This window comes from Elephantulus edwardii, unplaced genomic scaffold (genome assembly GCF_000299155.1).
Source record: "Elephantulus edwardii isolate Elephantulus edwardi_28Jun2011 unplaced genomic scaffold, EleEdw1.0 scaffold00183, whole genome shotgun sequence".
In the NCBI taxonomy this organism is placed as follows: domain Eukaryota; kingdom Metazoa; phylum Chordata; class Mammalia; order Macroscelidea; family Macroscelididae; genus Elephantulus; species Elephantulus edwardii.
The window spans coordinates 4141995-4168874 of record NW_006399933.1 but is presented as its reverse complement, the minus strand read 5'-3'; the positions used below and the strand labels follow the sequence as shown (position 1 = coordinate 4168874).

At 36.9% G+C, this 26880-nt stretch overlaps 1 protein-coding gene across 1 annotated transcript in view; it reads right to left on the bottom strand.

The window, feature by feature from the left end:
- Window positions 1-26880, bottom strand: part of PCLO (piccolo presynaptic cytomatrix protein) — a 445980-nt gene that overhangs the window by 224305 nt on the left and 194795 nt on the right. Inside the window, exons 4-5 of the mRNA XM_006896143.1 lie at window positions 2975-3414; window positions 2638-2935 (exon numbers count right to left, since the gene is read on the bottom strand). Coding sequence (XP_006896205.1) covers window positions 2638-2935; window positions 2975-3414 — 738 coding nt within the window. The remainder of the gene's footprint in view (window positions 1-2637; window positions 2936-2974; window positions 3415-26880) is intronic.

The window sequence follows — 26880 nt, the reverse complement described above, 5'->3', positions numbered from 1 at the left end:
CAGGCTGGATTTAGAAGAGGTCGTGGTACTAGGGATATCAACAATGAATATCAGTGAGTTTTAATACCATTTACATACAAATGAATATCACATTTTCTAATGATTTAGCAAGAAAAATATGGCAGTTGAAGAATTTTGTCAATTTTTTTCACAATTAGTTTCCAATTTTATACTTGGAAATTAGATAACAGAACTTAATATCTTAATCTGATATAATAATAATGAAAATTAAATATCAAAATAAGCTTATCTAATAAAGAGAACTTCAAATAACTCAGTTTTAGATCAAGATTCTAAAAAAATATATTAAGCACAGTCAATCCATAAAAGTACTCTCTAAGGTACAATTAATCATATTTTAATGCATTCAAAGTATCTTTAGTTCTATACCTATAATATTATAATTTTATTTCATAAAGTTGTAATTCTTTAATATTTTGTAATACAAATAATGTGTTAATATAATGATACATATATTCAATGTGTGGATTAAAAATATACACATCTTTAAATTGTAAACTAGCAGAGGCTAGGGCTGTTGTACATAGGGTCACTATGAGTCACAAGCGACTTGACTGCACATAACAACAACAACAACAAAAGTATTGATGGGAGTATAGGATGAAAATACCTGGAAACTTTTAAAACTTATATATAACAAGTAATAGAAATTGATTTGAAATAGATGAGGATGGAATTACATTATCTGAACCCTGGTGTGCAGTGACTTGACTGTTCTGTCCCAGATAGGTGAGAAACAGAAAGTATGGTGAACAGGAATCATGTTACTCAAGTTACTGGAAAAGGGTCATATGGCCATAAGTGGCATATATCCTTAGGAATAAAAGCTTTGAATGCACAGGAGTTTGGGAAACTGAATGTGGAAGGGAGAAGACAAACAAAAAGAAACTTTAGATTATTCTGGAGAACGGTGATCAGTGCAGTAGAGTGTGGGTGAATGATGGTGTCAGCATCAGAAAGAAAAAAATCAGAAGCCACTACAGAAAAGTGACTAAAAAGTAATGCTTTGAATTTTGAGTTTACAGTGAAACGAAGCACAACTAGCTCAGGGGACTTGGAACTTGTACTCAGAAGAGAGATAGAAAGTTTACAGACGGGTTTAGGAATCACTCTTAGATGATGCCCTAAAGGGAAGGAGACAAAAAAGCCAAAAGTGCTGATCAGAAAGACAAAAGAGAAGCAGGAAAGTCAAGGTCATGGAGGCAAGGGCAGGCTCACAAAGCAGGAAAGAAGACTGGATAATAAATTGAAGCTGGAGTTCTAACAGTAAAAGTCTTCTAATTTCCCAGGAAGTTACTGATGTCACCTGTGAATTAAAATTAGGCAGCGAGATATGAAGGGAAAGCTCTTCCAGCTCTAAAATTCCAATTACTCTAGAAACAATACAATTGCTTGCATTATGTTATTTTTCAAACTGTTATTATACAAACTGAAGGAAATGCATACTAAAACCCAGTATGTGAAAATTACAAACATGCCGAATAGTAAATAATTTGTGAAATTTAAAGACTTTTTTTCTGATTCTGTCATATTTTATGTCAATGACAGTTATTAAATCATTCCCCATACTTTAAAAAGCTTTGAAGTGATTAGAGACTCAGTGGCTCTTGAATAATCAAGTTGCTAAGTGAACAGAAATATAAGAAGATACAAGTATTTTACTTGAGTGTTCCACTGCTAGCCCAAAGGCAGTGCCTCTCTGGTCGGCTGAATCCACCAGTGGCTCCTTGGGAGAAAATGAGCCAATCTGGTTCTGTGTGAATTACAGCTTCTGAAAACTCACTGGAGGGTCAGCTATAAGTTGATTCTGATTTGCTAGCAATTTTTTGTTTGTTTGTTTGTTTGTTTGTTTTGAGTGTGTGGGGGAAGAGTACCTTAAAACTGTAGGACATTTATAGCTCCTACTTTATGACCTTGATAAATTATTTGACAGGCATTGTAGATGGAAAAAAATAATTTTTCAGGTGTACAGAAAAGATGTTAATCATAGAAAAAGTTCAGGTCTTTTGTGCAAAGCTTACTCTGATTCCTATTTGTCTCAACAAACACTTACCCAGTACTAAATGAGACTTATATCCCATTGATGGTTGCATCTATCAACATGACTAGTTATATCTTAGGGGAACATTCTTCCACTTTGCACATCACTCTGTAATGTGTTGTATGAAGTAAAGTGAATTTGCTATGATGCTGGACCTTGTGCCATCAGGATATCAAATACCAGAATGGTTTACCATTGTGGACAGTGTTTGGTGGAGCTTCCAGTTGTAAAACAGGTTGGGAAGCAGAAGTGACATCTACTTCCTAAACCACATGCCTCTGGAATCTCTATGAACTTGGAGAAAAAAAGATAGCTGTGGAAAGGCATGAGGTCTTTTGTTCATAGAGTCGCTATGAGTTGATCTCGATGACAATCAACAACAACAAGCTTTACAAACATTTGATTACTAAGCTCTCAAGAGGTCAAAAAATAATTGTTACAACATTTCTGAAAATCCCATTCATTAACTAGACTTTCACATCTACATAATTATCATTAAGTAATTTGTACATTTGGGCAAAACATATCAGTACATTTCACGTATTATGTGACTGTGCGAAGTTAGGAAAACTTACTGGTTTTTCTTTCCCAGATTCCACCTGATCAGGTTTGGCTGGGCTCACTGCTTGTGTCTGTTCCCTTAGTTTTTGGGTTGTTTCATCATCTTTAAGCAAACTCTGAGGTTTACTGGATGGTAACTCTTCCATCTTGGGCGGTGGAGGTTTCTCTTCTTGTACAACCTTTGGAGTGCCTTTGTCTTGCACCATGTCATCAGCAATTTGTACTTGGGTTGGAAGTAAGTCTTGTGCTTGCTCTCCCTGTAGATCTGGTGCTTTTGCTTCTGGAAGTAACTGTTTGTCTTCAGGGGTTGACCTTTTGTCAGGGGTTGGCCTTTTGTCAGTGGGCGCTGACTCTTTTTCTTCAAAAGGCGGCTTTTTCTCTTCAGGGGCTGACTTTTTTCCCTCTGAGGGGGGTTTCTTTTTCTCTTCAAGGGCTGGCTTTTTTTCTTCAGGAGGTGGCTTCTCTTCTTCTAGGGCTGAAGATTTTAATTTGTCTAGGTCACTTGTCTCTAGTCTTTCATCAGTGGTTACTTTGGGGGGAGTTTTTTCTGTTGAAGGTGCTTCCTTCACCTTTTCCGGGATGACTTTTTCAGCATCTCTTTTTACTTCTTGTTCCTTCTTTTTCTCTTTCGCCTGGGCAGGAGCCACCTTTTTCTGGGACGGCTGCTCTGGAGGCACAGGCACAGACGGTGCTTTGGGTCCTGGCTGTGAAGACAACATTTTGTCCATGTCTCCAAGTTGTCCTGAAATCGCTCTTTGGGTTTGACAATTTAAACACAGCCATTCTTGAATCTGAAAATAAATAGCATTGAACATGTTAATTAAAATGTAATAGATTTGATGGATTTATAAAGGTTAAAATTCAGCATTACCCCCCCACCCTTGGTATGGAGAAGTCAAGTTATTCTCTTATAAATCAAGGCAATGGTGCTTTAGCAAAAGCTTGTGAGAAATAACTAGAGATTACAAATTAACTCTATTAATTATAAAAAAAGAAAATGAAGATTTTATTATAGATTCAGCAAAACATTTCTTTCAAATTAAATTCTTTTTAAGTTGAGTGTCTTAATAAAGAATATATATTTATATGCTATTCAATTTAATAACTTTTTCTATGTTTTATGACCAAATAATCAGAAGTTCTTTCAAAATTTCACCTCTCTTTCCTCTTGCCTTTTGTCAAACGCAGCTGTACCTAGTGTTAGAGCTATACAAAGGATCCAGAGAAACACTTGTGCAAATTCTGTATCTGCTTCATGGAAAAAATAACTTCATTCTTAATAACAATCACATTTTGTAATATTAATTTAGAATTCAGAGCATCACAAAAATCATTACCAAATTAACCACAAGAAGGTTTAAATTCTCATAAAACACTCATAAATTAGCCACAATAAGGCAGAGGTATAAAAAAAAAGTCCCCAAAGTTCATTCTGTTAAGTAACTTCATTATTTTCATTATTAACTGTTCCTCCTCCTTCTCCCAGTGCAAAACCTCCCATCCAACTTTTTTTTGGGGGGGAGTGGCAATCCCCTGGGAGGTCCTTAAGATACCCACAGCTGTTGAGGTGATCAGGCAGAGTTGAGGCATCTGTTTGAGCAAGTGCAGAGGGAGAGTCCCCCCAGAACCGACAACACAATCTTCTGCTATTGGAGCTCTGGATGGACATTGTCCCCAGGGGAACTAAGCACCAAGGTAATTTGGGCCATGTCTCACTCCAGCTTTTTAGCAAGTTTTTAATCAAAGCAGTGGTGTTTCTTTCTGTCTACCATATATCCTATTTTGCTACAAATTAACCATGACTGGACTCAGGCTATTCTAATGGTTCTCTTTCACATGTCCAACTAACATTGGCCCCAGGGTAGACTCACACACCCACAATTCTGCAGTGTCTGGTAACAGTATTCTCCTGTTGGACATAATATCCATGTTTTGATCAGCTGACATTTGCTAAGATAAAGTCTCAGGTTATTATGGGATAGAAAAGCCATCTGGAAAAGTGAACCCTTGACGTCATCCCACATCAGTTGGTTAAGGAGCAATCACAGAATCAAACTGTTGTTTTGCCATCACTGCTAACTAAATCATTTCCTTGTATCTCTGTCCCTCAAATTATGAACAGTAGGTATCCTGACTTGAAGGAACTGAGGTACTCCTTGAGCATGTAAATTCTGAGGACCACATCAAAATTATTTTATTAGAATCTCAGCGGCGGAGAAAGAAAAAGAATTCTTTAAAACACACATACAAATTAATCTTTTCCAAACTACTAATTAATAACAACTCAGAAAAGAACACATAAAAAATCATCAAATAGGGAATAGTTTATGCTTAATAATATTGCAGAATCCCTTTCTTATTGACGTATGATGATCTTTTCTTACACTGTACCTATTATATGAAGGTAGTATATCCTATAATTATTATTATAATTTCATTTCAGGCATATAAGCTGATGGGTCATTCATACAAAATTGCATTAACATGTAGCATTGTCATCTGAAAAGCTTAATTTCACAAGGTTTTCCATAAAGCTTTAAAAATAATGGGGACATCTGTCCTCTTCTAACTTCATACAGGGGGAGAGGAACCAAAATCCACTGCTCAAGGTTAATTCTTAACAGGCAGAGCTCATATATTCCTCTGTTTTCTAACCTTTGTGTCAATTCTGACACCAATTTCTCATCCATGTGACTTTCTACACTACTTGCTTCATTAATTTGTTGCAATTGCCACAGAATTCACTGACCATAATCACAGTCTTACCTTCACTGACAGCATGAAGAAGAGTCCCCATCAACAATGTCAGTTACAGAAAGACACTCCCTATAAGGTCAGACATGCCATTCCCACCAACCCTACTCTTCCTCTTATCAATTGTACCACCAATCATCCCTCTCAGTGCTCTACTACTGAGTCCTTCATTCCATGGTAATGGTCACAGAACTCAGACATTACTCACAACTGTGCAGTTTCTTAAGGGAAAACAAGTTACCATTCAGGTTGGAAACCAGATACAATTCTTCAGTCAGGGCAGTTCTCTGGTATATATACACCTCCTCTGACCTTCAACTTCACAGTTCTGGGTCAGTCTCTTTCATCTTGCCAGTTATGGCATTGTTCCTTATCACTTCCCTGAGGCTAAGTGAAGGCCCTTGGCTGTAGCCCTGAGGGACAGTAGTGGCCCTTGACTCTTGTCTTTTATTGTTCTCTCCTTGTCCACCATGTCTGGTGCTGCAGCATCTGTTCTTGTCTCTGTCCAGGTCTGCTTTGCTCAGGAATATATGACCCTAAAGTATTCACTGAAATATTTTCTTTTTCCTTAATAATGGTAGAATGTTTCACATTCTCTGCTTTTAAACTGGCTAAATTTGAGCTTGGTGAGATGGCAGAATGGATTAACCCCTCACGTGTGTTCTATGTACTCTGTTTGCATGTTCTCATCCAAAAGCTGACTCATCTCATTCACATTATTAGCATAGTTCCAGCCAGCTATATTTTTTTAAAAATGTTTTTTTAAACTGCATGGTTTACATTAAGAAAGGTGTGTGTTGGGACTATATTCTTTCTTCATGTCTATTCAATTTGTATGCTGGGCAAATCATTCAAGAAGCTGAATTTTATGAAGAAGAATATGGCATCAGGATTGGAGGAAGATTTATCAACAACCTTCATTATGCAGATGTCACAGCCTTTCTTGCTACAAAGTGAGGAGGCCCTGAAGCACTTACTGCAGAAAATCAAGGACTACACATTAATATGGATTGCATCTCAACATCAAGAAGACAAAAATCCTCACCACTGAACCTATAAATAGTATCATGATAGATTGAGAAAAGATTGGAGTTGTCAATAATTCCATATTAATTGGATCCACAATCAACACCCTTGGTAACAGGAGTACTGAGTACTACTTATGGTAGTACCAGGAGATGTCCTGCATCTGAAAAGTGTGCTGTGAAGGACCTCTTCAAAGTTCTGAAGTGTAATGATGTCAGTTTAAAGATAATGGTGCACCTGATTTAAGCCACGTTCTATTAAATCATCTGCTATGTGTCTGAAAGCTACAAAAATGAATAAGGATGACAAAAGAAGACACAATGCCTTTGAACTGCAGTGTTGGAGACAAGTACTGAATGTCTCATGCGCAGCCAAACCAAACAGATACATCTTGGAGAAGGAGTATCTAGAGTGCTCCTTAGAGGCAAGAATGGTGAGGCTTCATCTCACATATTCTGGGCATGTTGTTAGGGACGGCTATTCACTGGAAAAGAACAGCATGCTGGGAAATGTCATAAAATGAGAAGACTCTCAATGAGATAGACTGACATAGTGACTGCAGCAGTGGGCTCTGAAGTGACAGAGATAAAAAGGACAGGACAAGATATAAGTTCATAGGGTCTTTCTGAGTCGTATTTGATTCCATGGCACCTAACAACAATTCAGCCATGTGGAGAAAGTTAGTCAGTGGCTAGGAAAACCACTGTGAATGATCAATCTACTGGACCACATGGGGTTTACTAGGTAAATAGCAGGTCATAATTTAGGATCAGAATGCAATTCTTTGATATAGCCAGCCTCTTCTCAGCCCTGCTTGCATACAAGGCCTCTCTATTGCCCTTCACCACTGAAGTGCCAGGCTGGCAAAGTCTGCTCTGACAAGTGTTATAAATTGCTTTGGCTCAGACAATAAGAACCCAGAGGTGCCCCACTCTGCCAATAAGCCTTGAACCGAAGGTGCTCAGTTCTCTTATTTAGTTCATTAGTGAGTCTAGCTCTACCTACCCTCCTTCCTCAGGTGTTCTGGTGTCTTATTCTAAGAGTTGTGAAGCCTAATTGGTTGTCTCCCACTGGTCTACTGGGTCCACTGATCTACTACTCTGCTGGTTTCTTGCTGTCTCCCATTATCTCTGGGCTCACTATATCCTGGGTTGAGTAGGCTCCCAACACATGACACCTGAGCCCAAATGATATGCTTTGCTCCCATCTCTTCTTGGTGGCAATGGTCACCATTAACTGTCTCTGTGATGTCCATTTTAAGCTTAGCAGGATGGCAAAATTAGACAATGTCCTGTTAAAGTTGCATACACCTATTTGCTTGGTCCCACACTTACAAGAATGCTATTCACTATATTTGGACAAGAGATTGTCCAGATCTCTCAATGAGCCACAGCCCTTTACTTTCATGTTGTTGTTATATACCATCAGATCAGAACCAACTCATAGCTGACACTCCAGTGGATTTTCAGAGGCAGTAAATCACTCAGAAGAAGACTGCCCAGTTTTCTACTATGGAGTAGCTGATAGATTCAAACTATTTGCCTTTGGGATAGCGGCACAAGTCCTTACCACTAGGTCACCAGAGTCTACTTGCATAGTCCAACTCAATCTTTTGTTGGAAAGTGCAAGAATGTGGCTGATAAAATCAGAAAAAGCAACCAATTAAACTACACTGGTCATCCATTAATTAGAGACAAAAGTAACTTATTTTTCTATACAAACAGAGCTCTAATTGTATCTCTTCAGCTTTCATTATGTTAAGGCATTAAAAATGTTGCTTAATAACTTTTACTACTTTGTAGTCTGTAGACAGCATCCATACTTGATGATCTTAAGAGAGTAGAGATAAAAATATTTAACCTTAATAAGACGTAGCCTTTAAAACATTCTCAGAAACTGAGAACTCATTGTTGTCCAGTGAGAACTAACTCATAGCTGATCCTCCCATGAGTTGTCAGAAGCTGTAAATCACATGATAGTAAACTATCTTTCTACTGCAGAACAGCTGGCAGATAAAAACCATTTGCCCGAGTTGGCAGCACAACTCCTCACCTACTAAGTATTAGAATACATTATATGCTTCTCTCTTTTTGCATGTAAACTAATACTAAGATCCTGTTAAATTTAATGTTTAACTGCACTGAGAAGTGTTTTGGTACAGAGGAAAGTTATAGGAGAGGAACTGATTTGTTTTCCTAAAAAAAATACCAAAAACTCCAGTTCCTGTGCTGAACAGTTGTTAGAGAAGGCAGCTCTCTAATACCTGTAGCAAATCTATCTTACCCTCTGCTGTGACTTTACCACCATTACTTGCTGAACCACATTTGAGCTATTTTCATTCAGAACCTGATTTTTAAAAATTTTTTAAAAAATCTCAACAACGAAACCTAAACAAATCTATATGGTTTGGAGTGTGTATGTGTGTGTGTGTGTGTGTGTGTGTGTGTGTGTGAATATAAATAGATTCATCATCGTACATTTTTCAACACATGGATGTTAAAAATAAAATAGAAATGTTTATCGAAAACTTCAGTAGGGTCATGTACTAATGTAAAAAATTAGGGTGCTTTCAAATACACCAAGTTTCAACCAGACCAAGTTTTAGTTATTAGTATAGTATGATTAACTTTATTTTCGATTAAATTATTCTTGTACAACTGTAATCTCTTGCTATTTTAGTATATAAGAGTAGTACACAGTCTTAGTGAAAAAATATGATTTGTTAAATTAAAACTGTGACTATTTCAAGAAGAATATCGATTGTTTTTCTGCTTTGTTGTTGCTTCCTGTCTTCAAGTAGACTCCAACGCATGGTGATCCCAAGTGTGCAAAGTAGAACCTTTTTCCACAAGGTGTCCAAGCCGCTTTTTGGAAGAAGACTACCAGTCCTTTCTTCTGAGATGTCTCTGGATGGTCACCATTATTATGTGTATAATACTTCAAATTTGGATAATAGAATTAAATGCAAAATTACTAAATCTATTGTGCTTCATTTCCCGAATTTTGAATAATTCTTGGTAAACCTACAAGGAATGAAGACTCAACACATTGATAAGGTTTGAACTATAAAGAGAAAGCATTTGCTTAAAAGTGAAGGGATTTTATCATAAGATCTTTACTGGCTAATTTATAAATTTTGCTTTAAATCTCCATCTATATTCAAGTGCATTTAACATTTTTGATTGTTGGTATTTTGTAATTTTTTAAAAAAAATATTTTTTATTCTGTACACAGTTCCTTGCATAAATGACCAATTTTCAGTGTGGATAAAAGATAAGGACAAAATTAGTGCTTCTGACTTTACATTTTCACTAATGAGTTCTCAAAACCAATATTGAAAGTCATTCTACTATGGCAAATAATAATAATTACATAAGTATCCCATAAATGTATACTGTCCTGCCTACTAAGTATATGATCTGAAAGACTATGTTCAAGGTTTATACCACTAAGGATCTCACATTCAAGCAGAAGAAAAAAAAAGTATGTTTAAAATTAGCTATAATATGTAGTAAAAAGGTAAGCCAATGAGAAGACAATATCATACAGTAATTTAGAAGTGAGAGCTATAAGATTTTTCCTTAAGAAAAATGTATCCATGGTGACACATTTTATAAAATACAAGGTACCAGAATGATAGTATGAAAACATAACATCAATAGAGGAATGTGTGAAACACAACACAAACAAAACACAATGCATGTGAATTTTGTATGCAAACCAATACAAATAAAAACAATTTTTAAAATGTGTGAAATATTGAAAGGACCTGATGTACTTAACTACTCATTGTGAAGAAGGACAACGTAGCATAAATGGATCACAAATACAACGCTGGGTACAAGGTTATAATGTACAGTCTCAGCAAGGAGCATGATTTCTAAGGTATAATCTGCATAACAGTATAGTAAGTTTGAATAATTGAATGCACATTTCAAATAACTTGAAAAAAAGAGAGAATCACTGAAGAATTCTTTTTCTTTCCAAATGAATAATGGGAATAGTGTAGAAAAGTTATGAAGAAAAAACCCAATTAATATTTGGAATTGGTAAGAGTGTACGGACACTAAAAAGTACTAAAGGATAATGTAGAGATTATAAGTGACAAATATGTAAGTAATTATTAGAAACAAGTTTCTTGAATATTTAGAATTGTCAGTGAGTAAATGGTGGGCAATATGCAGATTGCAGTGCAATTATTTGTTTAAAGAAGTTTCATTAGTAGCGAGCAACAACATATATGATGTTGTTGTTGTTATTGTTATGTGTCATCGAGTCACTTGTGACTCATAGCGACCCTATGTACAACAGCCCTAAACTCTGCTCTGTCCTGTGCCAATCGCACTGTCTTTGATACACCCATCCTGATTACCCCAGTCACTGAATCAATCCACCTCATAGGGGGCCTTTCTCTTTTGTGCTGTCCCTCCACCCTCCCAAGCATGATGTCCCTCTCCAAGGACAGGTCCCTCCTTACAACATGTCCAAAGTATGTTAGACAGAGCCTCAGAAACCTTGCCTCCAAGGAGCTGCCCGGTTTGATCCTTTCCAGGATGAATCTGTTTGTTTTCCTAGCAGTCCATGGTACCCTCAATACTCTTCTCCAGCACCACAGTTCAAAGACATCAATTCTCCATCTATCCTCCTTAGTAATTGTCCAACTCTCTGATGCATAACAAGTGATTGCGAAGACCATGGCCTGTATCAGACGCACCTTAGTCTCCAGGGAGACACCATTGCTCTTCAGTACTCTGGAGAGGTCCCTAACAGCAGACTTCCCCATCGCAATATGTCTTTTAATTTCCTGGCTGCTGTTGCCAAGAGTGTTAACTGTGGAGCCAAGCAAACTAAAGCTGTGAACAGCCTCAATCTTTTCACCATCCAACCTGATGCTGCCAATTGGCCCTGTTGTGAGAATCTTTGTTTTCTTGACATTGAGCCAACATATATAAATCCCTATAATTTTTAACATTTATGAAAAATATCTAAGAATCTCGTCGAGAACTTCATGTTATTTTATCAATCTTCTCAATTGCTTGGTTTTTCATGACACAACTAACTAGTTTCTATTTGTATAACTATTTAATGGAAATTTTCTCTGTATTTCTCATTGCCATTGAGTTGAACTGATTCACAGCTGACCATTCATTAGGTTTCTGAGGTCATAAGTTCAATGGGAGGAGACTTTACATCTTTCTTCTGGAGTTGCTAGAGGATTTGAACCACCAGAAAGGCAGAGCTCTTTGGATAGCAGTGTAACTCCTGACGGATTAGGCCTCTGAGGTCTAGAGGTCTGACTTTTAATGAAGATTTATATTAAGATGCTCTAACAAAATGTATTAGATACTAACAAAATGTTCATACTGAGTTAGTGGCTATCATTTCTTTATCATTTTATTCTAAAGGTAAACTTTCAACCTGCTGCAGTTCTTATCAACAAGCTTCACAAAAGATATTTAGAAAAATAAAGAGGCAGTCCTGAAGTTCTGAGATTTTCCTTAATGGTATTGTTGCTATAGTTACAGCTGAGCTGTTATATAAAGCAAATTGCTTATTGATGGAAAAGTGCTGAGTAGCACAGCAGCATCCCCTTTCTGGGTTTTTATTGCCTTCATTTCCTCTCTTGTTAAAACTAATGGATTTTTAGACGGCGGTTTTGTTTTGAACAAGCCTGACGATATGATGTTAAAATAAATTCATTTTATTAGCATGTTCCTGTAAGGTGCTAGCAGAATGCATTGATCAATACAGAATTCTTTTTTATGTATAATTTGTTTACTTTAATTTTTATTATTTGGAGAGAATTATGGTTTCCAAATAGGAAAAACTATAAGTTATTAATGTTAAAGTATTGAATAAACATGGTATTGTTCCATACTGAGAGACTTTTCCCAAGTTTATTTAATAGATTTATAGTATGGATAAAGCATAAACATGTTTTATAGCATTAAGAGATACACACATTTGCTGCTGGTGCCATGGGGTTGGTTCTGATACATCACAACCACGTGAACAACAGAAGAAAACATTGCCAAGTCCTGTTCAATCCTCACAGTCACTGCTATGTGATTTTCCTAAGGCCATGCATTGATTTTACATTTGTGAATCATTCTATCAAAACAGAGAAGTTAAAAAAGGGCACCTTTTGATCTAACAAACTCATTAGTCAGCAAGACAAGCAATGAGTAACTCATTCTCTGACACAAGATTTATTTTTAAAAGGCTGACTTACTTCACTAGTGATGACTGAGAAATATTGTGTTTGTCAAGTTTACAAAGTTACATACATTTATAATGTAGATTATTCATTCCACAAAGGAGTGGAATGAAATCTACAGAACATTTCATAAGGATGAATAAAAATCACTCTCAAATGTTTTAAGAACCATTGTAAATATAATATTCAAAGACAGAATAATCCTATAGAAGAGGAACCTAAAGTGTATAGAAAGGTGAGCTGCACTAGAAAGTATGACTGATGAGTGAGTAAACAGTTTTTTTAAAGGACTTGTAAGGTGTTAAGTCCATCAGTAATGTAATACTATGCAGTATAGGCAATCTTCAAAGAGATCTGTTCCTGAGTTACTAAGTCTTTCAATGAAGTTTGCAGGTGATTCAAGACAGGTACATATGGTTCTTATTTAGTATTATTTTAGTACTGGAGCCTTTTCAACAATTTAAAGGCTGCGCATGCAGAAAGAGAAAGTTATTTTGATAAAAATCTGGAAACAAGGGTTGGTTCGATGGTTTCAAAATGTGAAAAAGTTTATATGAAATTAAAAGGCCTGCCTTTAACTGTTTTTTGGTGAAACATTCTTCTAGGTCTCTAGGTCATGTAACCCTGGTATGTCCACTTGCTGTACAGTGGTAACTCGTGGTTGCTGTGAAGCCAAACACTATGATACTGATGAGTCAAATGCGAGAATGGTTACCCATGGTGGACAGTGTTTAGTGGAGCTCCCCAATTAAAACAAGCTTGGAAGCAGGAGTGGCATCCACTTCCTTAACAGCTTGCCTCTGGAAACCCTATGAACCTGGAGAAAGGATGAAAGTCACACAGTGTCAAGGACTTTCATTCATAGGGTCACTATGATTCGTCCACAACTTGGTGGCACTTAAAATGACAACAACATACTGTTTTACCCTCACAAGGTTATGCACTATTACTAAGTGGTTTTGTAACTTAAGTTTTTGCTTCTTACTTATTGGCTCAGGACACATTTTCCTCTAGCTGTCCCTTCAGTTTCTTTTCCACCTCAAGACTGGAGGCAGTAGGCACACAGCAATGCTAATTAGGGGCATGCATATCATAATGGGTCTCAGCTTCCTCCTGCCCTCCTCTACTTGCTATTCATCTTTCATTTTCATCCTGTGATATTCAACCTCTAGCAACAGATAGGAAAAAACCTGTCTTCTAGAGACTGTTTAACCAGTATCTATAATTGCAAAAAGTGAAATCCCTGCAAGTAATAATTTTATTTTAGTACTGCATGTGCCTGTCAGTATGTGTACTGGTTTAACTAATGGACTTCTGTGATGCTGGAAGTGCCAGAAGGGTGACCTATGGTAGAAAGGTGGCATCAGAAGTCCTACATTGAGACAGACTAGAAAGCATAATTAGTTATCCACTGCCGAAATACGAGGCTTCAAAAACTTTATGAACAATAGAGGAAGGTAGGTGGCTACAGTATTAGAGGTAGAGTATATATGCAGAGGAATGTGGCATCAGGATTTAAGAAAGATGCATCAAAAAAGTGTGTTATGTAGATGACACAGCCTGGCTTGCTGAAAGTGAGGAGGACTTATATGTTTCCTACACAATATCAAGGACTATAGCCTTCGGTATGTAATACATCTCAACATAAAGAAGACAAAGGTCCTCACCACTGGGCCAATAGGCAAAACCATGCATGCTACATGGAGGAAGGATTGCAATTACTTATTATTTCATTTTGCTTGGATCAATAATCAATACCCTTGGTAGCAGTAGTCAGGAGATCAGGAGATAAATTGCTTTGGGCACGTCCACTGTCAGAGACCTCTCCAAAATACTCCAATAATACCAGTTTGAAGACTAGGGTACACCTGATTTGTGTCATGGGCTTTTAAATCACTTGCTACACTTCTGAGAGCTGGACAATGAATGAAGATGACAGAAGAAGAATCAATGCAGGAAGAGTTGTGAAGAGTGTTAAACATTTCATGAACATCTAAAAGAAGAGAAAGATACATCTTGGGAAAAGTGCAGCCAGAGTGCTCCTCGGGGCCATGGTGAAGTTTCATTCCTCATAGTTCTGGCATGCTGCTAGAAGAGGTTATTCTCTGAACAGGGTCATCATGCTTGGAAAAGTGGAAGGTCAGCGAAAGAGAAGAAGACTTCTAATGAGACTGAATCAGTAACTACAGCAATGGACTCAAGTGTGTCAGAGATAATGAAAATGGCACAGGACAGGACGGAGCTCAGGTCTGGTTTTCATCAGGTTGCTATGACTTGATAACAATTAACAAGTGCTATGGACTATGGACTTACACAACAAAACACACATTTTTACTGTAGTACGTACTACCAGAGTGTTCCTTAAGGCAAGGATGGTGAAACATCTTCTTACATACTTGGAGCATGTTGTCAGGAGAAGTTAGTCCTTGGAAAAAGACACCTTGCTGAGAAATATAGAGAGTCAGAGAAAGAGAGGAAGACTATTACTAAGATGGACAGAAGCAATGACTATACAATGGGATTAAGCATGAAGGAGATAGTGATGAAGATGATGATGATGATGATGATGCAGAACAGGTCAAAGTTCCAATCTGTTGTTCCCAGGGTCACTATGAGTTGTAGTTGACTCAATGGCTCCTAACAGCACCACCACCATCATACCTTCCACCAGAGTGTTCCTTACAAGCAAATATGGTGAGAGACATAGTCTCATCAACATCGGGCATGCTGTCAGGAGAGGTTAGCCCTTGGCCTGGGATATTATGCTTCGAAAAGGAGGCAATGGCATTACCATTAGAGTACCAGAGAACCCTTGAAGAGGAAAGGGTCAGTGAAAAAGAAGAGAACTCTCAATGAGATGTACTGACATGGTGACTGTAATGGAAAGCTTAAGCACAACAGAGGTTGTGAGAATGGCATAGGATTGATCACGGTTTCATTATTTTGTACCTGGGTTCATGATGGGTCAGAATCCCCTAAATGCTACCTAACAACAACAAAAAAAATTTAAGTAACTCAGATATTCTGAGTCAACTGCTGTTGAAGGAGTGATAATTTTTTATATCCATCAATGGGATGATGTGTTCCAAGTTATTCTATTTCAAACCCAAATTTGCATGACAAAGAAAAAGTGCTTTACAGGCTGTCCCTGGGTGTGACTTACAGACAACTCATACCTGCCCTTTAATGTTATTTAAATTGGTCCTCACTTTGAAAAGACAGAACCAACCCCCACCAATAACAAATTTTTCATCAAAATCACCTTCACTTGATGTACATGCAGTTTTATAAGAGTTTTTAGACTTTCTCGCATGAATCAAAACTAAAACCTGTCACAGTGTTGATTCCAACTTAGTTACGAATATTTTACATATTTTTCAAGCTACCTATACATTTCTAAAGATACAGGTACAAATCTTGTGTATGCACTGCCTACTGTCTCTAAAAAAAGTTCAGGAGAAATAAAGTTAACCAGTCAACCCTTAGGGAGCTCTGGTGGCTTAGTGGATAGAAGATGCACTGCAACTCCAAAGGCATGAGGTTCAAAGCCACCAGCTTCTCATGAGTATTCTCTTTCTGTGTGATTTACCGTTTCTGAAAACCAGCCAGAAGGTCAGATATGGGTCAGTTCCAACTCCATGACACACAATAACAGTAGCAACAGTCAACCTTTATCACCTATAGGGACTCCCTCTCTCATCATATCCTCAAACCTGTCCAGTGTTTTCTGGATAGTGAGGTGGTCAGATTAGTAATGAGAAGAGGAGACTTGCCAAGAGAGAAGGAAAGGTCTTGTAGAAGCATTCCTGGGAAATTCCAATTTTCACACCCGTTATGATTGCTGTCATGCTGATTCAGAATGGATATTTTCATAAATATGTGGCCTTCTGACGCCCATTTAATATAGTTGAACTGCTACATGCAAGGAAAGCTTGTAGAACCCACCCTGCCTAGACCATGTATCTGAGTCAGATGAAGATCTCTGAGTCAGAAAGTGGCATGATTAAATCTGTCATCTTTTGAAAAAAAAAAAAAACAACAAAATGTACCCTAAAATATACTGACACTACTTGCTGAGTCTTTAAGTGTATACAGTGTTCTTGGCTGCAAAGTAGAAACATAAAAATAATTCTCATTTTAAACAAAAAGAAACTGATTTTCACTTAGCATGGAACTTCCTCCTTAGGGTATGTGCATTTTTCAAAGAGATTCTTGAAGAGGGCAAGTTTACCCTGAAGGGATGATACTGAATTGCATCGTTACAAGCTTGCAAATATGACTAGGGCAGCATCAGAAGAAATGGAATAATGGAATTTAAATTGCCAAGGTCATGGAGAACCTTCCCTAATTCACAAAGGACACCAACAATTTAAGGATGGAAAGAAACAGATTCTGGAGCAAGACATATGAGAACATGTTGAGTTTAAGGATTTTATGAGTAAAGTTACCTCATTTAAGCTTCATAGCACTCCTAGTAAGAGGCCTCTATAATTAGGAAACCTAGATATAGAAACTTTACTATACTATCTACCTCAGTACTCACAGCTCTGTTGACCTGGTCCACAGAAAGTTGTTCTGCTAACCCATAGTTTAACTAAGTCTGCTAACACCAACCTCTCTGGTGGTTTGAATTCACTAGGAGTTTTCTGGAAGAAAGACAGGCAATCTCCTCCTGTGCAGATTTCAGCCTTAGAAACCCAGTGGAGGGTTAACTATGAGTCAGTTCTGACTAGATAGCAATGAGATCTTTAGTTTGAGAAAGTAACACATACTAGAAACATGGAAAGTCTGCAGGTTTAGATCTAAACCCAATGCTGTTTCACTGGTTCCAACTTGAAGCCAGAATTAGGAGTAGGGTTTTCAAAAGAAGAGACTAGACTCATTGATATACTACAACTTAGATAAGCAGAGAAACAAAGTTTATATGAAAGTAGGAAGAAAGACAGTATTTAGTAAAGGAAAGTGAAGAAAGATAAGATTTCAAGGAAGTGATAGGCAACATTACCAAATGTACTGGGATCAAATGAAGTAAATCTCAAGAAATGTGGACATGAGGAGGAACAACTGTTGTTGTTATGTGCCATCGAGTCACTTGTGATTCATAGTGACCCTATGGACAAGAGCCTTAAACCATGCTCAATCCTATGCCAACCTCATGGTCTCCGACACTCCTACTCCCACTACCCAAGTCACTGAATTGATCCATCTCATCGAGGGTCTTCCCCTCCTGTACTGTCCCTCCACCCTCTCAAACATGATGAGCCTCTCCAAGGACTGGTCCCTTTTTCCAATATGCCCGAATGATGAATATTATATCACTAAATTATACTTGAGAAGAATGTTGAAATGGCAAATATTTTTATATATTTTATATTTTAAATATTATATATTTACCACGATAAAAAAATAAATGTGGCAGACATGTCTCTTTCTAAAATTGAACGGAGTACTCTGATTGTGTAGTTTTTATGAATCTTTTTCTTTGTTTTACTCCTATTTCAAATAATGGTTTTAATTTTCTAAGGCCTGGACAATGAAGTATAAATAATTGTTTTATCTGTGGTTAAACAAGTACTTGTAACTAAAGTGTATTAAGTAATACATGTATTATGATGTGCATTACATTATATTTATCTTTATGTGCTAAATATAAATAGCTACATATAAAAATTGAAATAGTACAGTGATATTAAAATTTTATGTTAGAACATTACTTTTGATGAACAAAAGTTAGAACATTACTTTTGATGAACATTACTTAGATTTTGAAGTAGAAATTTAGTTGTGCTCCTAATGGTTTCCTATTAAACTAATAACTGAACATTGTATCTTTACTTTTGTCTTCATATTAGATAAATTCCACCACTAATCCTGGCTTTAGGTATCATCTCTAGGCAATAATCTAGATATATGAATGTGAATCAACTTGATGGCAGTGGGATTGAATTTAAGTCTACAAAATTAGTCTCTTAGATTTGTTACCTAATAGCTATGAGAATTGAGAAAGATATTACCTTTGAGTAAATTAATTAAGATGATGATCAGTTAATTAATTTGTAATTTCTAATTCTTTTTAAAAAGGTGCAGCAGATACAAGTAAGCAATGAAAATGTTATGGATGTTTTGTACAAGAGTGTGATGTCACAGTTTATTGCTCACAATGTCTTTCTTAGCTATTGATCAATTATGCATATTGTGCTGAAGTCCTTATTGTATTAAGGAGATAGGATGAGGATGTGATCCAAGCCCCACCTTACAAAGGTCTATGGTAGCTTTCTTTTGGGGATGCCTGCTTTCCAGCTGCACTGCAACTGACAATCTACAATGTTTACTAATATCAAGCTGCACTGCAACTGACAATCTACAATGTTTACCAAGATCAAGCTGCACTACAACTGACAATCTACAATGTTTACCAAGATCTACTCTACTAGCCTGCATCACCTACAGTTGTGTGATCCATACTCATACTGAGCCTGAGTCTCTAAGAAGATCTTCCAGTGAAACACCGAACCCAAGGGACACAGAGGAGTAGGGGACCTGAACAAAGAAGGCACTCTTGATATCAGAAATCCTGAGTCATACAACAAATCCAATGTTTGGGACACTGTTGACTCCACATTTCTTGCAACTAGTCTATCACTAGTCTAAGTAGAATGAATCATTAATACAAAGAGAAATTTAAATTTTGTAGAAAAGCCAAGTCAATCTCATCACAATGATGCTAAAAATAACTAAATAGGATTACCTTAAAATATTAATATATTTTGGTTTCCTTTATAATCATAATTTAGAAATTGATTTTTTCTTTTTTGTATGATGTGAGCAAAAGTTTACAAATCAAATTCATATTCCATTAAAAGTCGACACAAATTTTGTTTCATGAATTCAATATAATAAAAATGACTGATGCTTTTGAGTTGTGGTGCTGGAGAAGAGTCTTGAACATACCATGATTGGCCAAGAAAACAAACAGGTCTGTCTTGGAGAAGGTGAAACCAAATTTCTCCTTGGAGGCTAGGATTTTGAAGCTCTGTCTCTCATATTTTTGGCATGAGACCAGGAAGGACCAATCCTTGGAGAAGGACATCATGCTCAGAAGGGTGGAGGGACGGCTCAGGAGAGGAAGACCCTGGATGAGATGGATTAATAAAGTAACTAGGGCAAAAGCTTGATGTGTCAGAGTCAGTGAGACTGGTTCAGGACAGGGCAGCCTCCAAAGTTATTGTACTATTGTCACTAAAAGTCATACAGGTAACTTGACGGAACAAAGCAACAACAACAATGTAAACGCAGCCTTCCTATTTCCTCGCTGTGATTCTTGTTTCCATTCATCCTTCTATCTCACCCCTTCCTACCTTTTGAACCTTGAACATAGGCAAATACTTTCATTTGCATCTAATTGGCTGATTGTTCTAAGGAGTCTTTCCTGATACCATGATTGTTTGGCTGCATTGAGACATAGGGATAAATTTTGTTCCAAGTTCAAAGAATGACTAAAAGCCACATTTGCGGAGGTTTAATTAGTCTCTATCAAAAAAGTAATGACCATTTTTAATATTTTTTGAGGGTTTTTTCCCACATTTTTTCCAACTCTATCCATGATTCTTTCGGTGATGATCAGCAGTGGTAGGCAGGTACTATCTAGTTTTTGATCTTGAGGTTGTGAAAGTTTTGTTTGGTCCATTAGTCTTCCAAACTAATCGTTTTTAATACATCTTTCTTTGTCTCATCCCTTTATTTTTGTTGCTGTTGTTGTTGCTTGCTTCCAGACAAGAAGAGATCAATAGGTGCTCTATAGAATGTTGCTTGCAAACTTTTAAGGTTCCAGTTTCAACATAACAAAATATGATGAAGGTCATTGTCTTTGTGAGCTATGACAGGCTACTTGACATTTATGTCCATAGATACTATGGTCCTGAAATTCTAAGGTCAGTTACCCATTCTCTGAGGGTAACACTCGGGATTAGTCTGTACTAAATTTCATTTATTATTCTAAGGGGTGTGTGTGTGTGTGTGTGTGTGTGTGTGTTCTGCAACCTATATCAAATGATTTGGCTCATTCTTCTTAAGAAATCAAGAAATAAAACAACATATTTCTGTGGGAAAGTATGTTGTAAAAGACTTCTTTAAAGTGTTAAAGGGCAAGCAGTTACTTTAAAATCTACAGTGCACCTAGCCCAAGCCATGGTATTTCCATACGTTTCACATGCATGTGAAACTGGAAAATTAAAGAAGAGTAAAGAACAAAGTATGCTTTCAAATGATGATGTTAGCAAAGAACTGATAAACCGTGGACTGACAGTAGCACAAATCGGTCTTGAGAGAAGTACAATGTAAATGTTCCACAGAAGCAAGGATGGTGAGACTTCCTCTCACATACTTTGTGCATATTATCAGGAGTCATTCCCTAAGTAAGGATACTGGAATTCAAAAAGTAAAGGGTCATCAAAAAAGATCTTCAGTGAGAGGGACTGACACGGCTGCAACAAGACCTTCAGCACACCAGAGATTGTGAGGATTCTACAGTACAGGGGAGGGATCCATTCTGTTTTGCACCGGGCCCACTGTGAGTCAAAGGTGATCTGGCAGCATCTAACAGCATTAGTGATTTTTAATTCCTAATGCATAAACCTATGCACATTTCACATGGATAGCTAGGGATGTAAATGTGTAAATCACAAACAAATTTAAGGTCAGCATTCTGTCTAGAGTTTGGGTACCGGGACTTGGGGTAAAATTCCAGATGTATCTCATTCCCCATGTTATAATGGTTAAATCTATGTTCTTAAACCTGCTTGTTACTTAGTTCTTCACAACTTGCTCCTCAAATTCTGGTTAGTTCGCTACATTTAGCATGCTTTTCTATAACTATACTTACTTGGGGACATCCATCATCAGGAAACTTATCTTTCTAAAGGCTTGTGCATGTTTCTTGGTATTACTGAACCTATTCTGGGACTCAAATTATAAAACTTGTTTTAAATGATATGAATGTTTTTAAAAATTGTGTTATTTGTTAATTATTCTCGAGTATTCTCCTTCCCTCTGAAAACCAACTGGAGGATCAGCTATGGGTCAGTTCTAACTCGACAATACTCAACAACAGTCACTGATAAGTATTGAATTGGAAACAAATATAAATCAAACGTGAAGCTGAAAAATAATTTCTACTGGTAAAGTTGAAAGTTCATGTAGTTATTATCTCCAGCTTATGCCACTCAATTATTTCTAAAGCTAGAGTTTCTCCTGTAATAACATACTGTAACTATTTAAGAACATTAACCATGGTATTAGAGAAACTAAAAGCAAATCCCTCCAAAGTGTACCTACTGATTTGATACATAAATAACTGTGGTACCACAATATGCTCATTAAAAGCCTAGATTATAGGGACAAAATCAGCCCAACAGAGCAATCCAAATGCAAGGAAGAAGAGGCAGCTAAGAGAACGGTCTCCAGGTGGATGGCTCTCCAATGCTGGGTTTGAGTCCTAGACTAGGTTGTAGAGGCTCAAGAGAATGAATGCACTAAGCACAATTCAAGCAATTCTCCACAGTATTTATCTCAGCCAACTTTCAGAAAAATATTGACCTGAGGCTAATTCAGGATTAGAGTCTGTGACAAGCACCTGGAGTTCTGATAGTCCATGTGACCAATTAATTCAGAAGCCATATGTTTTACTATTTAGTAGAGCCAGGGTGAAGACTGCTATCATTATGTGGCTGTTGAATAGCTGAACAAGGACAAAGCTGAAAAGGCACAGCTTGCCTGTCAAGCTGGAACCAACTCCTAGCTGACCCTCTCTAGTGGGTAGTCATAGCCAGAGAGAAGATTGCCGAGAGAAGATTGCCTATCCTTCTCCTGTGAAGCAATTGGTAGATTCAAACCATGTACCTTTGGGTCTGCAATGCAGCTTCTCACTTGCTCCAGTTTCTCTGGGTGAGAAAGACTGGCAAATCTCCTCCTGTGCAATTTACTGCCTCTGAAAATTTGCTGGATGGTCAGCTATAGGTCAGTTCTGACTCAAAGACAAACAACTATAACATGCTCATTTCTACTTTTCCCCCTACCCTATTGTGTCTATCACAGAATAAAAAACATGTTAAAGAAATATTTTATTTAAATTATTAATGGATATGTTGATAAGTTAATGAGTCCAGAGTTTTAGTTTTATAAGCATAAAAAATAATAAAGACTATATTGGGGGAAAGAATGAATATCTCTCCCTCTCACTACTGCCAGTTCAGAAGGAACTCCCAGCTTCACTGAATTCTAGCATGTGGAAGTGCTTGCTCACCTTCGTTCTGTGGAGCTGTTGTGATTCAAACTGCCAGACAGGCTCCACCTTGGGGGTTTGCAGCACTACTCCCTACAGAACACACCACCTTAGAATTTGCCCTGATTAGAATACACAATCCTTTGCAGATGGCCTCACTCTTACATGCTTTGCAACTGTCTCCTTTTCAAACAGATTATCAAATATGCACCAAAATAAACCAGACACATGCTCTGTTATAATTAACAAGATAGGATATTTTTAACATAAATCTAATGATTCTAACATCTCAACTGTTTCATAAATAGCCATGTAACAAAATGGTTTGCAAAGCTCTGGTGGTCCAATGGCTGAGTATCTGGATATTGCATAAAAGGCTGGAATATACCAGCCTTTTCAGGAGAAAAGGTGTCATTTTGCTTCTGTAAAGAATAGTCTTGAAAATGCCTTAAGGCACTTTGAATCTGTTCTACAGGTATGTTACAAGTTGGAAGTGACTCAATAGCAATGAGTTTTGGTTTCAAAGTAGTTAAGACTCCACGGAAGAGAAGGCAAAGTCAAGTTCTTTGTAATTGTTGTTTTACTTGTAAAGTAAAAAGGTGATCTCATCAATTTCACTTTCTCTTGCTAAATAGATAACAGAGACTATTTCATGAAAATTGTTAAGGTTATTCAAGTAGTACATTTGTAGTGTCTATTAAAACAAATATATTTCTTCATGTGCTTACTATCTGAATATCCTCTTTGGTGAGGAATCTTTTCATTCTTCTACCAATTTTGTAACTGGATTGTTTTTCTTATTGAGGTACTGGAGGTTTTTTAATAAATTTTAGAAAAGAGTCCCATATTAGATATGTTATTGCCTAATATTTTTTCCCAGTCTGTGGGCTTCCTTTATAACTTATTGGAAAAGTTTTTCAATATGCATAAGGATTTTATTTTTAACTGCACTGTAATCTCAAAGGAACACAGTTTGAATCCACCAGCCACTCTGTAGGAGAAGGATGGGCAATCTCCTCTCTTGTAATTAATAGCTTCTGAAAACCTGATGGAGGGTCAGCTATGGGTCAGTTCTGATCCTAGGGTACTCAGCTAATCTGTTTTATCCTTTCCTGGTTGTAGTGGGAGAGCTGAACAAAATGGATAGATAATGAACATTGAAGTGGAACAGGTGAAAGGAAGGTTAACCCAAAATGAATGGATAACTAGACATTATGTATACTGCAACTAATAATCCAGAACAGGACATCTATTATGAATTAAATGAGAGGTAAAGGGGGCAAAACTTTGTATGACTAGGTCAATAGCACATCAATTTATTTGTAAACTTTCATTCAAATGATAATCTGAAAAACAGTACACACAAAATGAGGAAGATATCAACAACATGGAAACTATGTGTGCATATAAAAAGTAAAAAATTTAGGGTAGAAAAGGCAACTTAATGTGTACCATAGAGTCAGAACTGACCCATAGTGGACCCTCTGGTGGCTTTTCAGAGGCAGTTAACCTCATGGGAGGAGATTGCCTATCCTTGTCCCAATGAGGAGCTGGTAGCCTTGAACCACGTACTTTTGGGACCGCATCATAGCTTCTTGCCAATAGGCCACCGGAGCTCCCTGAAAAGGCAACTATAAGGACTTAAACATGCGATAAGCATATTTATTGAATGGATCTCTGGTTAATCTAGTAATATTTTAACAATAGGTGATAACTCAACAAAATGCAATTTTAAGTTGCACCAGAGGGTGCAGAAAAACTTGTACAGGGCTTGAAAGCCCATTAGCAGAGGGCTTAAAACATGATAGACTTAAAAAAACCCTAAAATTATAATATAAAGATGTCTGTAGAAAAATATTGTTAATGTTGTTATGTGCCGTCAAGTCGCTTGTGACTCATAGTGACCGAGCCCTAAACCCTGCTCTATCGTGTGTCAACTTTGCCATCTCAAACACACTTACTCCCACCACCCCAATCACAGAATGGATCCATTTCATTAAGGATCTTCCCCTCCTGTGCTGTCCCTCCACACTTCCAAGCATGACGTTCCTCTCCAAGGACAGGTCCCTCTTTGCAAGATGTCCAAAGCACGTCAGACGAAGCCTCAGAATCCTTGACTCTAAGGAGCAGCCCGGCTTCACCCTCTCCAGGACAAACCTGTTTGTTAGTAAATGTAAATCTATAAATATCAGCCAACAATATGTATTAAAGCTTTGTATGGTTAAAAAGGAAACAAAAAAAAAGGAAAATACTAATGGTCATTTTCTTGCCTCTTTCCTCTGTTTTCTCCAACTCACACACTGGCTGTTCTTTATGGATATTTTAAGATATTTAAACTTCCACCTATTAAAGAGGAAGGTTTGAAGGGGGAAATAAAATCACAAAAAGGTAAAAATAATTGTTATTAGCTAGTAGGAGAAAACAGTAAGAGCAAGTTGGAAACAGAGATGAAAGATAATATAAAATTAGCATAAGATTAAATTTATTCATATAATTCTAAACAAAATTGATGAGTTAAGGTATATTATTTTCTACACTTTTCTTTTTTGACATTTAAAATTCATAAAATACAAGATTATTATTATTTTTTTTAGCAGACTCAATGATGCATACAGTAAGGATTAGTAATATTAAGTCTTTTGGATACGGAGCTTCAGTGGGTTTGCGGGATCTTTTGATGCTGTCCATGATTATTTTGACTTCTTAATTTACCTCTCTCATTTCTCAGAAACATAAATGTTACTTTTGTTAACCATTCTGAAAGATCAAGAATAAATGAAAAATATAACTGTGAGAAGAAAAAGTTATTAAACTTTGGAAAACAGGAGAAAATAAAGTCAATTCCATTTAAATTAATTATTTGTTGTACATATTTTATAAATTACAAAAAAAGGTACTTTACAAATTGTTCAACATAAGACAAACAATTAATGTAGTTCATCACATTAATAAATAAAAGAAGAACCACAACAGTCCTATCAATCGATACAATAAGCCTTGGACAAACTCTAACACTCATTCCTGATTAAAACACCCCACAAAATAGACATAGAGAGGAATCTCTTCAACACAGTTAAAAATATCTATAAAAACCAATATCCAACATCATTCTCAATGGAGAGAAACTAAAGACTTTCTGCTTGTGAAGAGGGATCAAGCAAGTGCACATGCTATCACCATCCTTATTCAGCATTGTATTAGAAGATCTAATGAGGTCAATAACACAAGACAAAGAAATAAGAGGATTCCAAATTGGCAGAGAGGTGGCAAAGTAATCACCATATGCAGATGACATGATAATGTACACAAAAAATCCCAGAGACTAAACAATAAGACTGTTAGACCTAGTAGACCAATATAGTAGTGTGCAGGATATAAGATCAACCTAAATGTGCTTGTTGGCCGTCTGAATGTCTTCCTTGGTGAAGTGTCTGTCCATATCCTGTGCCCATTTTTCAATTGGATTATTCACCTTTATCTTGTTGTGGTGCTCAAGTATTTTATAAATTTTAGATATAAGTTCCTTATCTGACATGTCATTACCAAACACTTTTTCCCAGTCTATGGCTTCCCTTTTTACCTTGTTAGAGAAGTTTCTGGATGCGCATAGGGATTTGATTCTTAGAAGGTCCCAGTCATCTATTTTATCTTCTCCTGGTTGTAAATATTTCAGAATACTGGGAAGACTCTTTATGTTGTGGATTAGGACTACTAAAGTTTTTCCAAGCTTTTCTTGAATAAAGTTTATAGTCTTTGGTTTTAGTCCTAGGTGACCCTGGGGGACATTATGCTGAGTGAGGTATCTCAGTCAAAAAGGGACAAATGCTATATGGTGCCACTGTTGTAGAATGAGGCTGGCTTCGGGGTGGGGGTAAGACTGAGAAAAACTGTATGAAATATGTTTACGGCATTGAAGTCTATGGGGGAGAGAATAGTTTAAAAGTATTATATTTTAAGGCATCATGTTTATCGTAGGAGTAC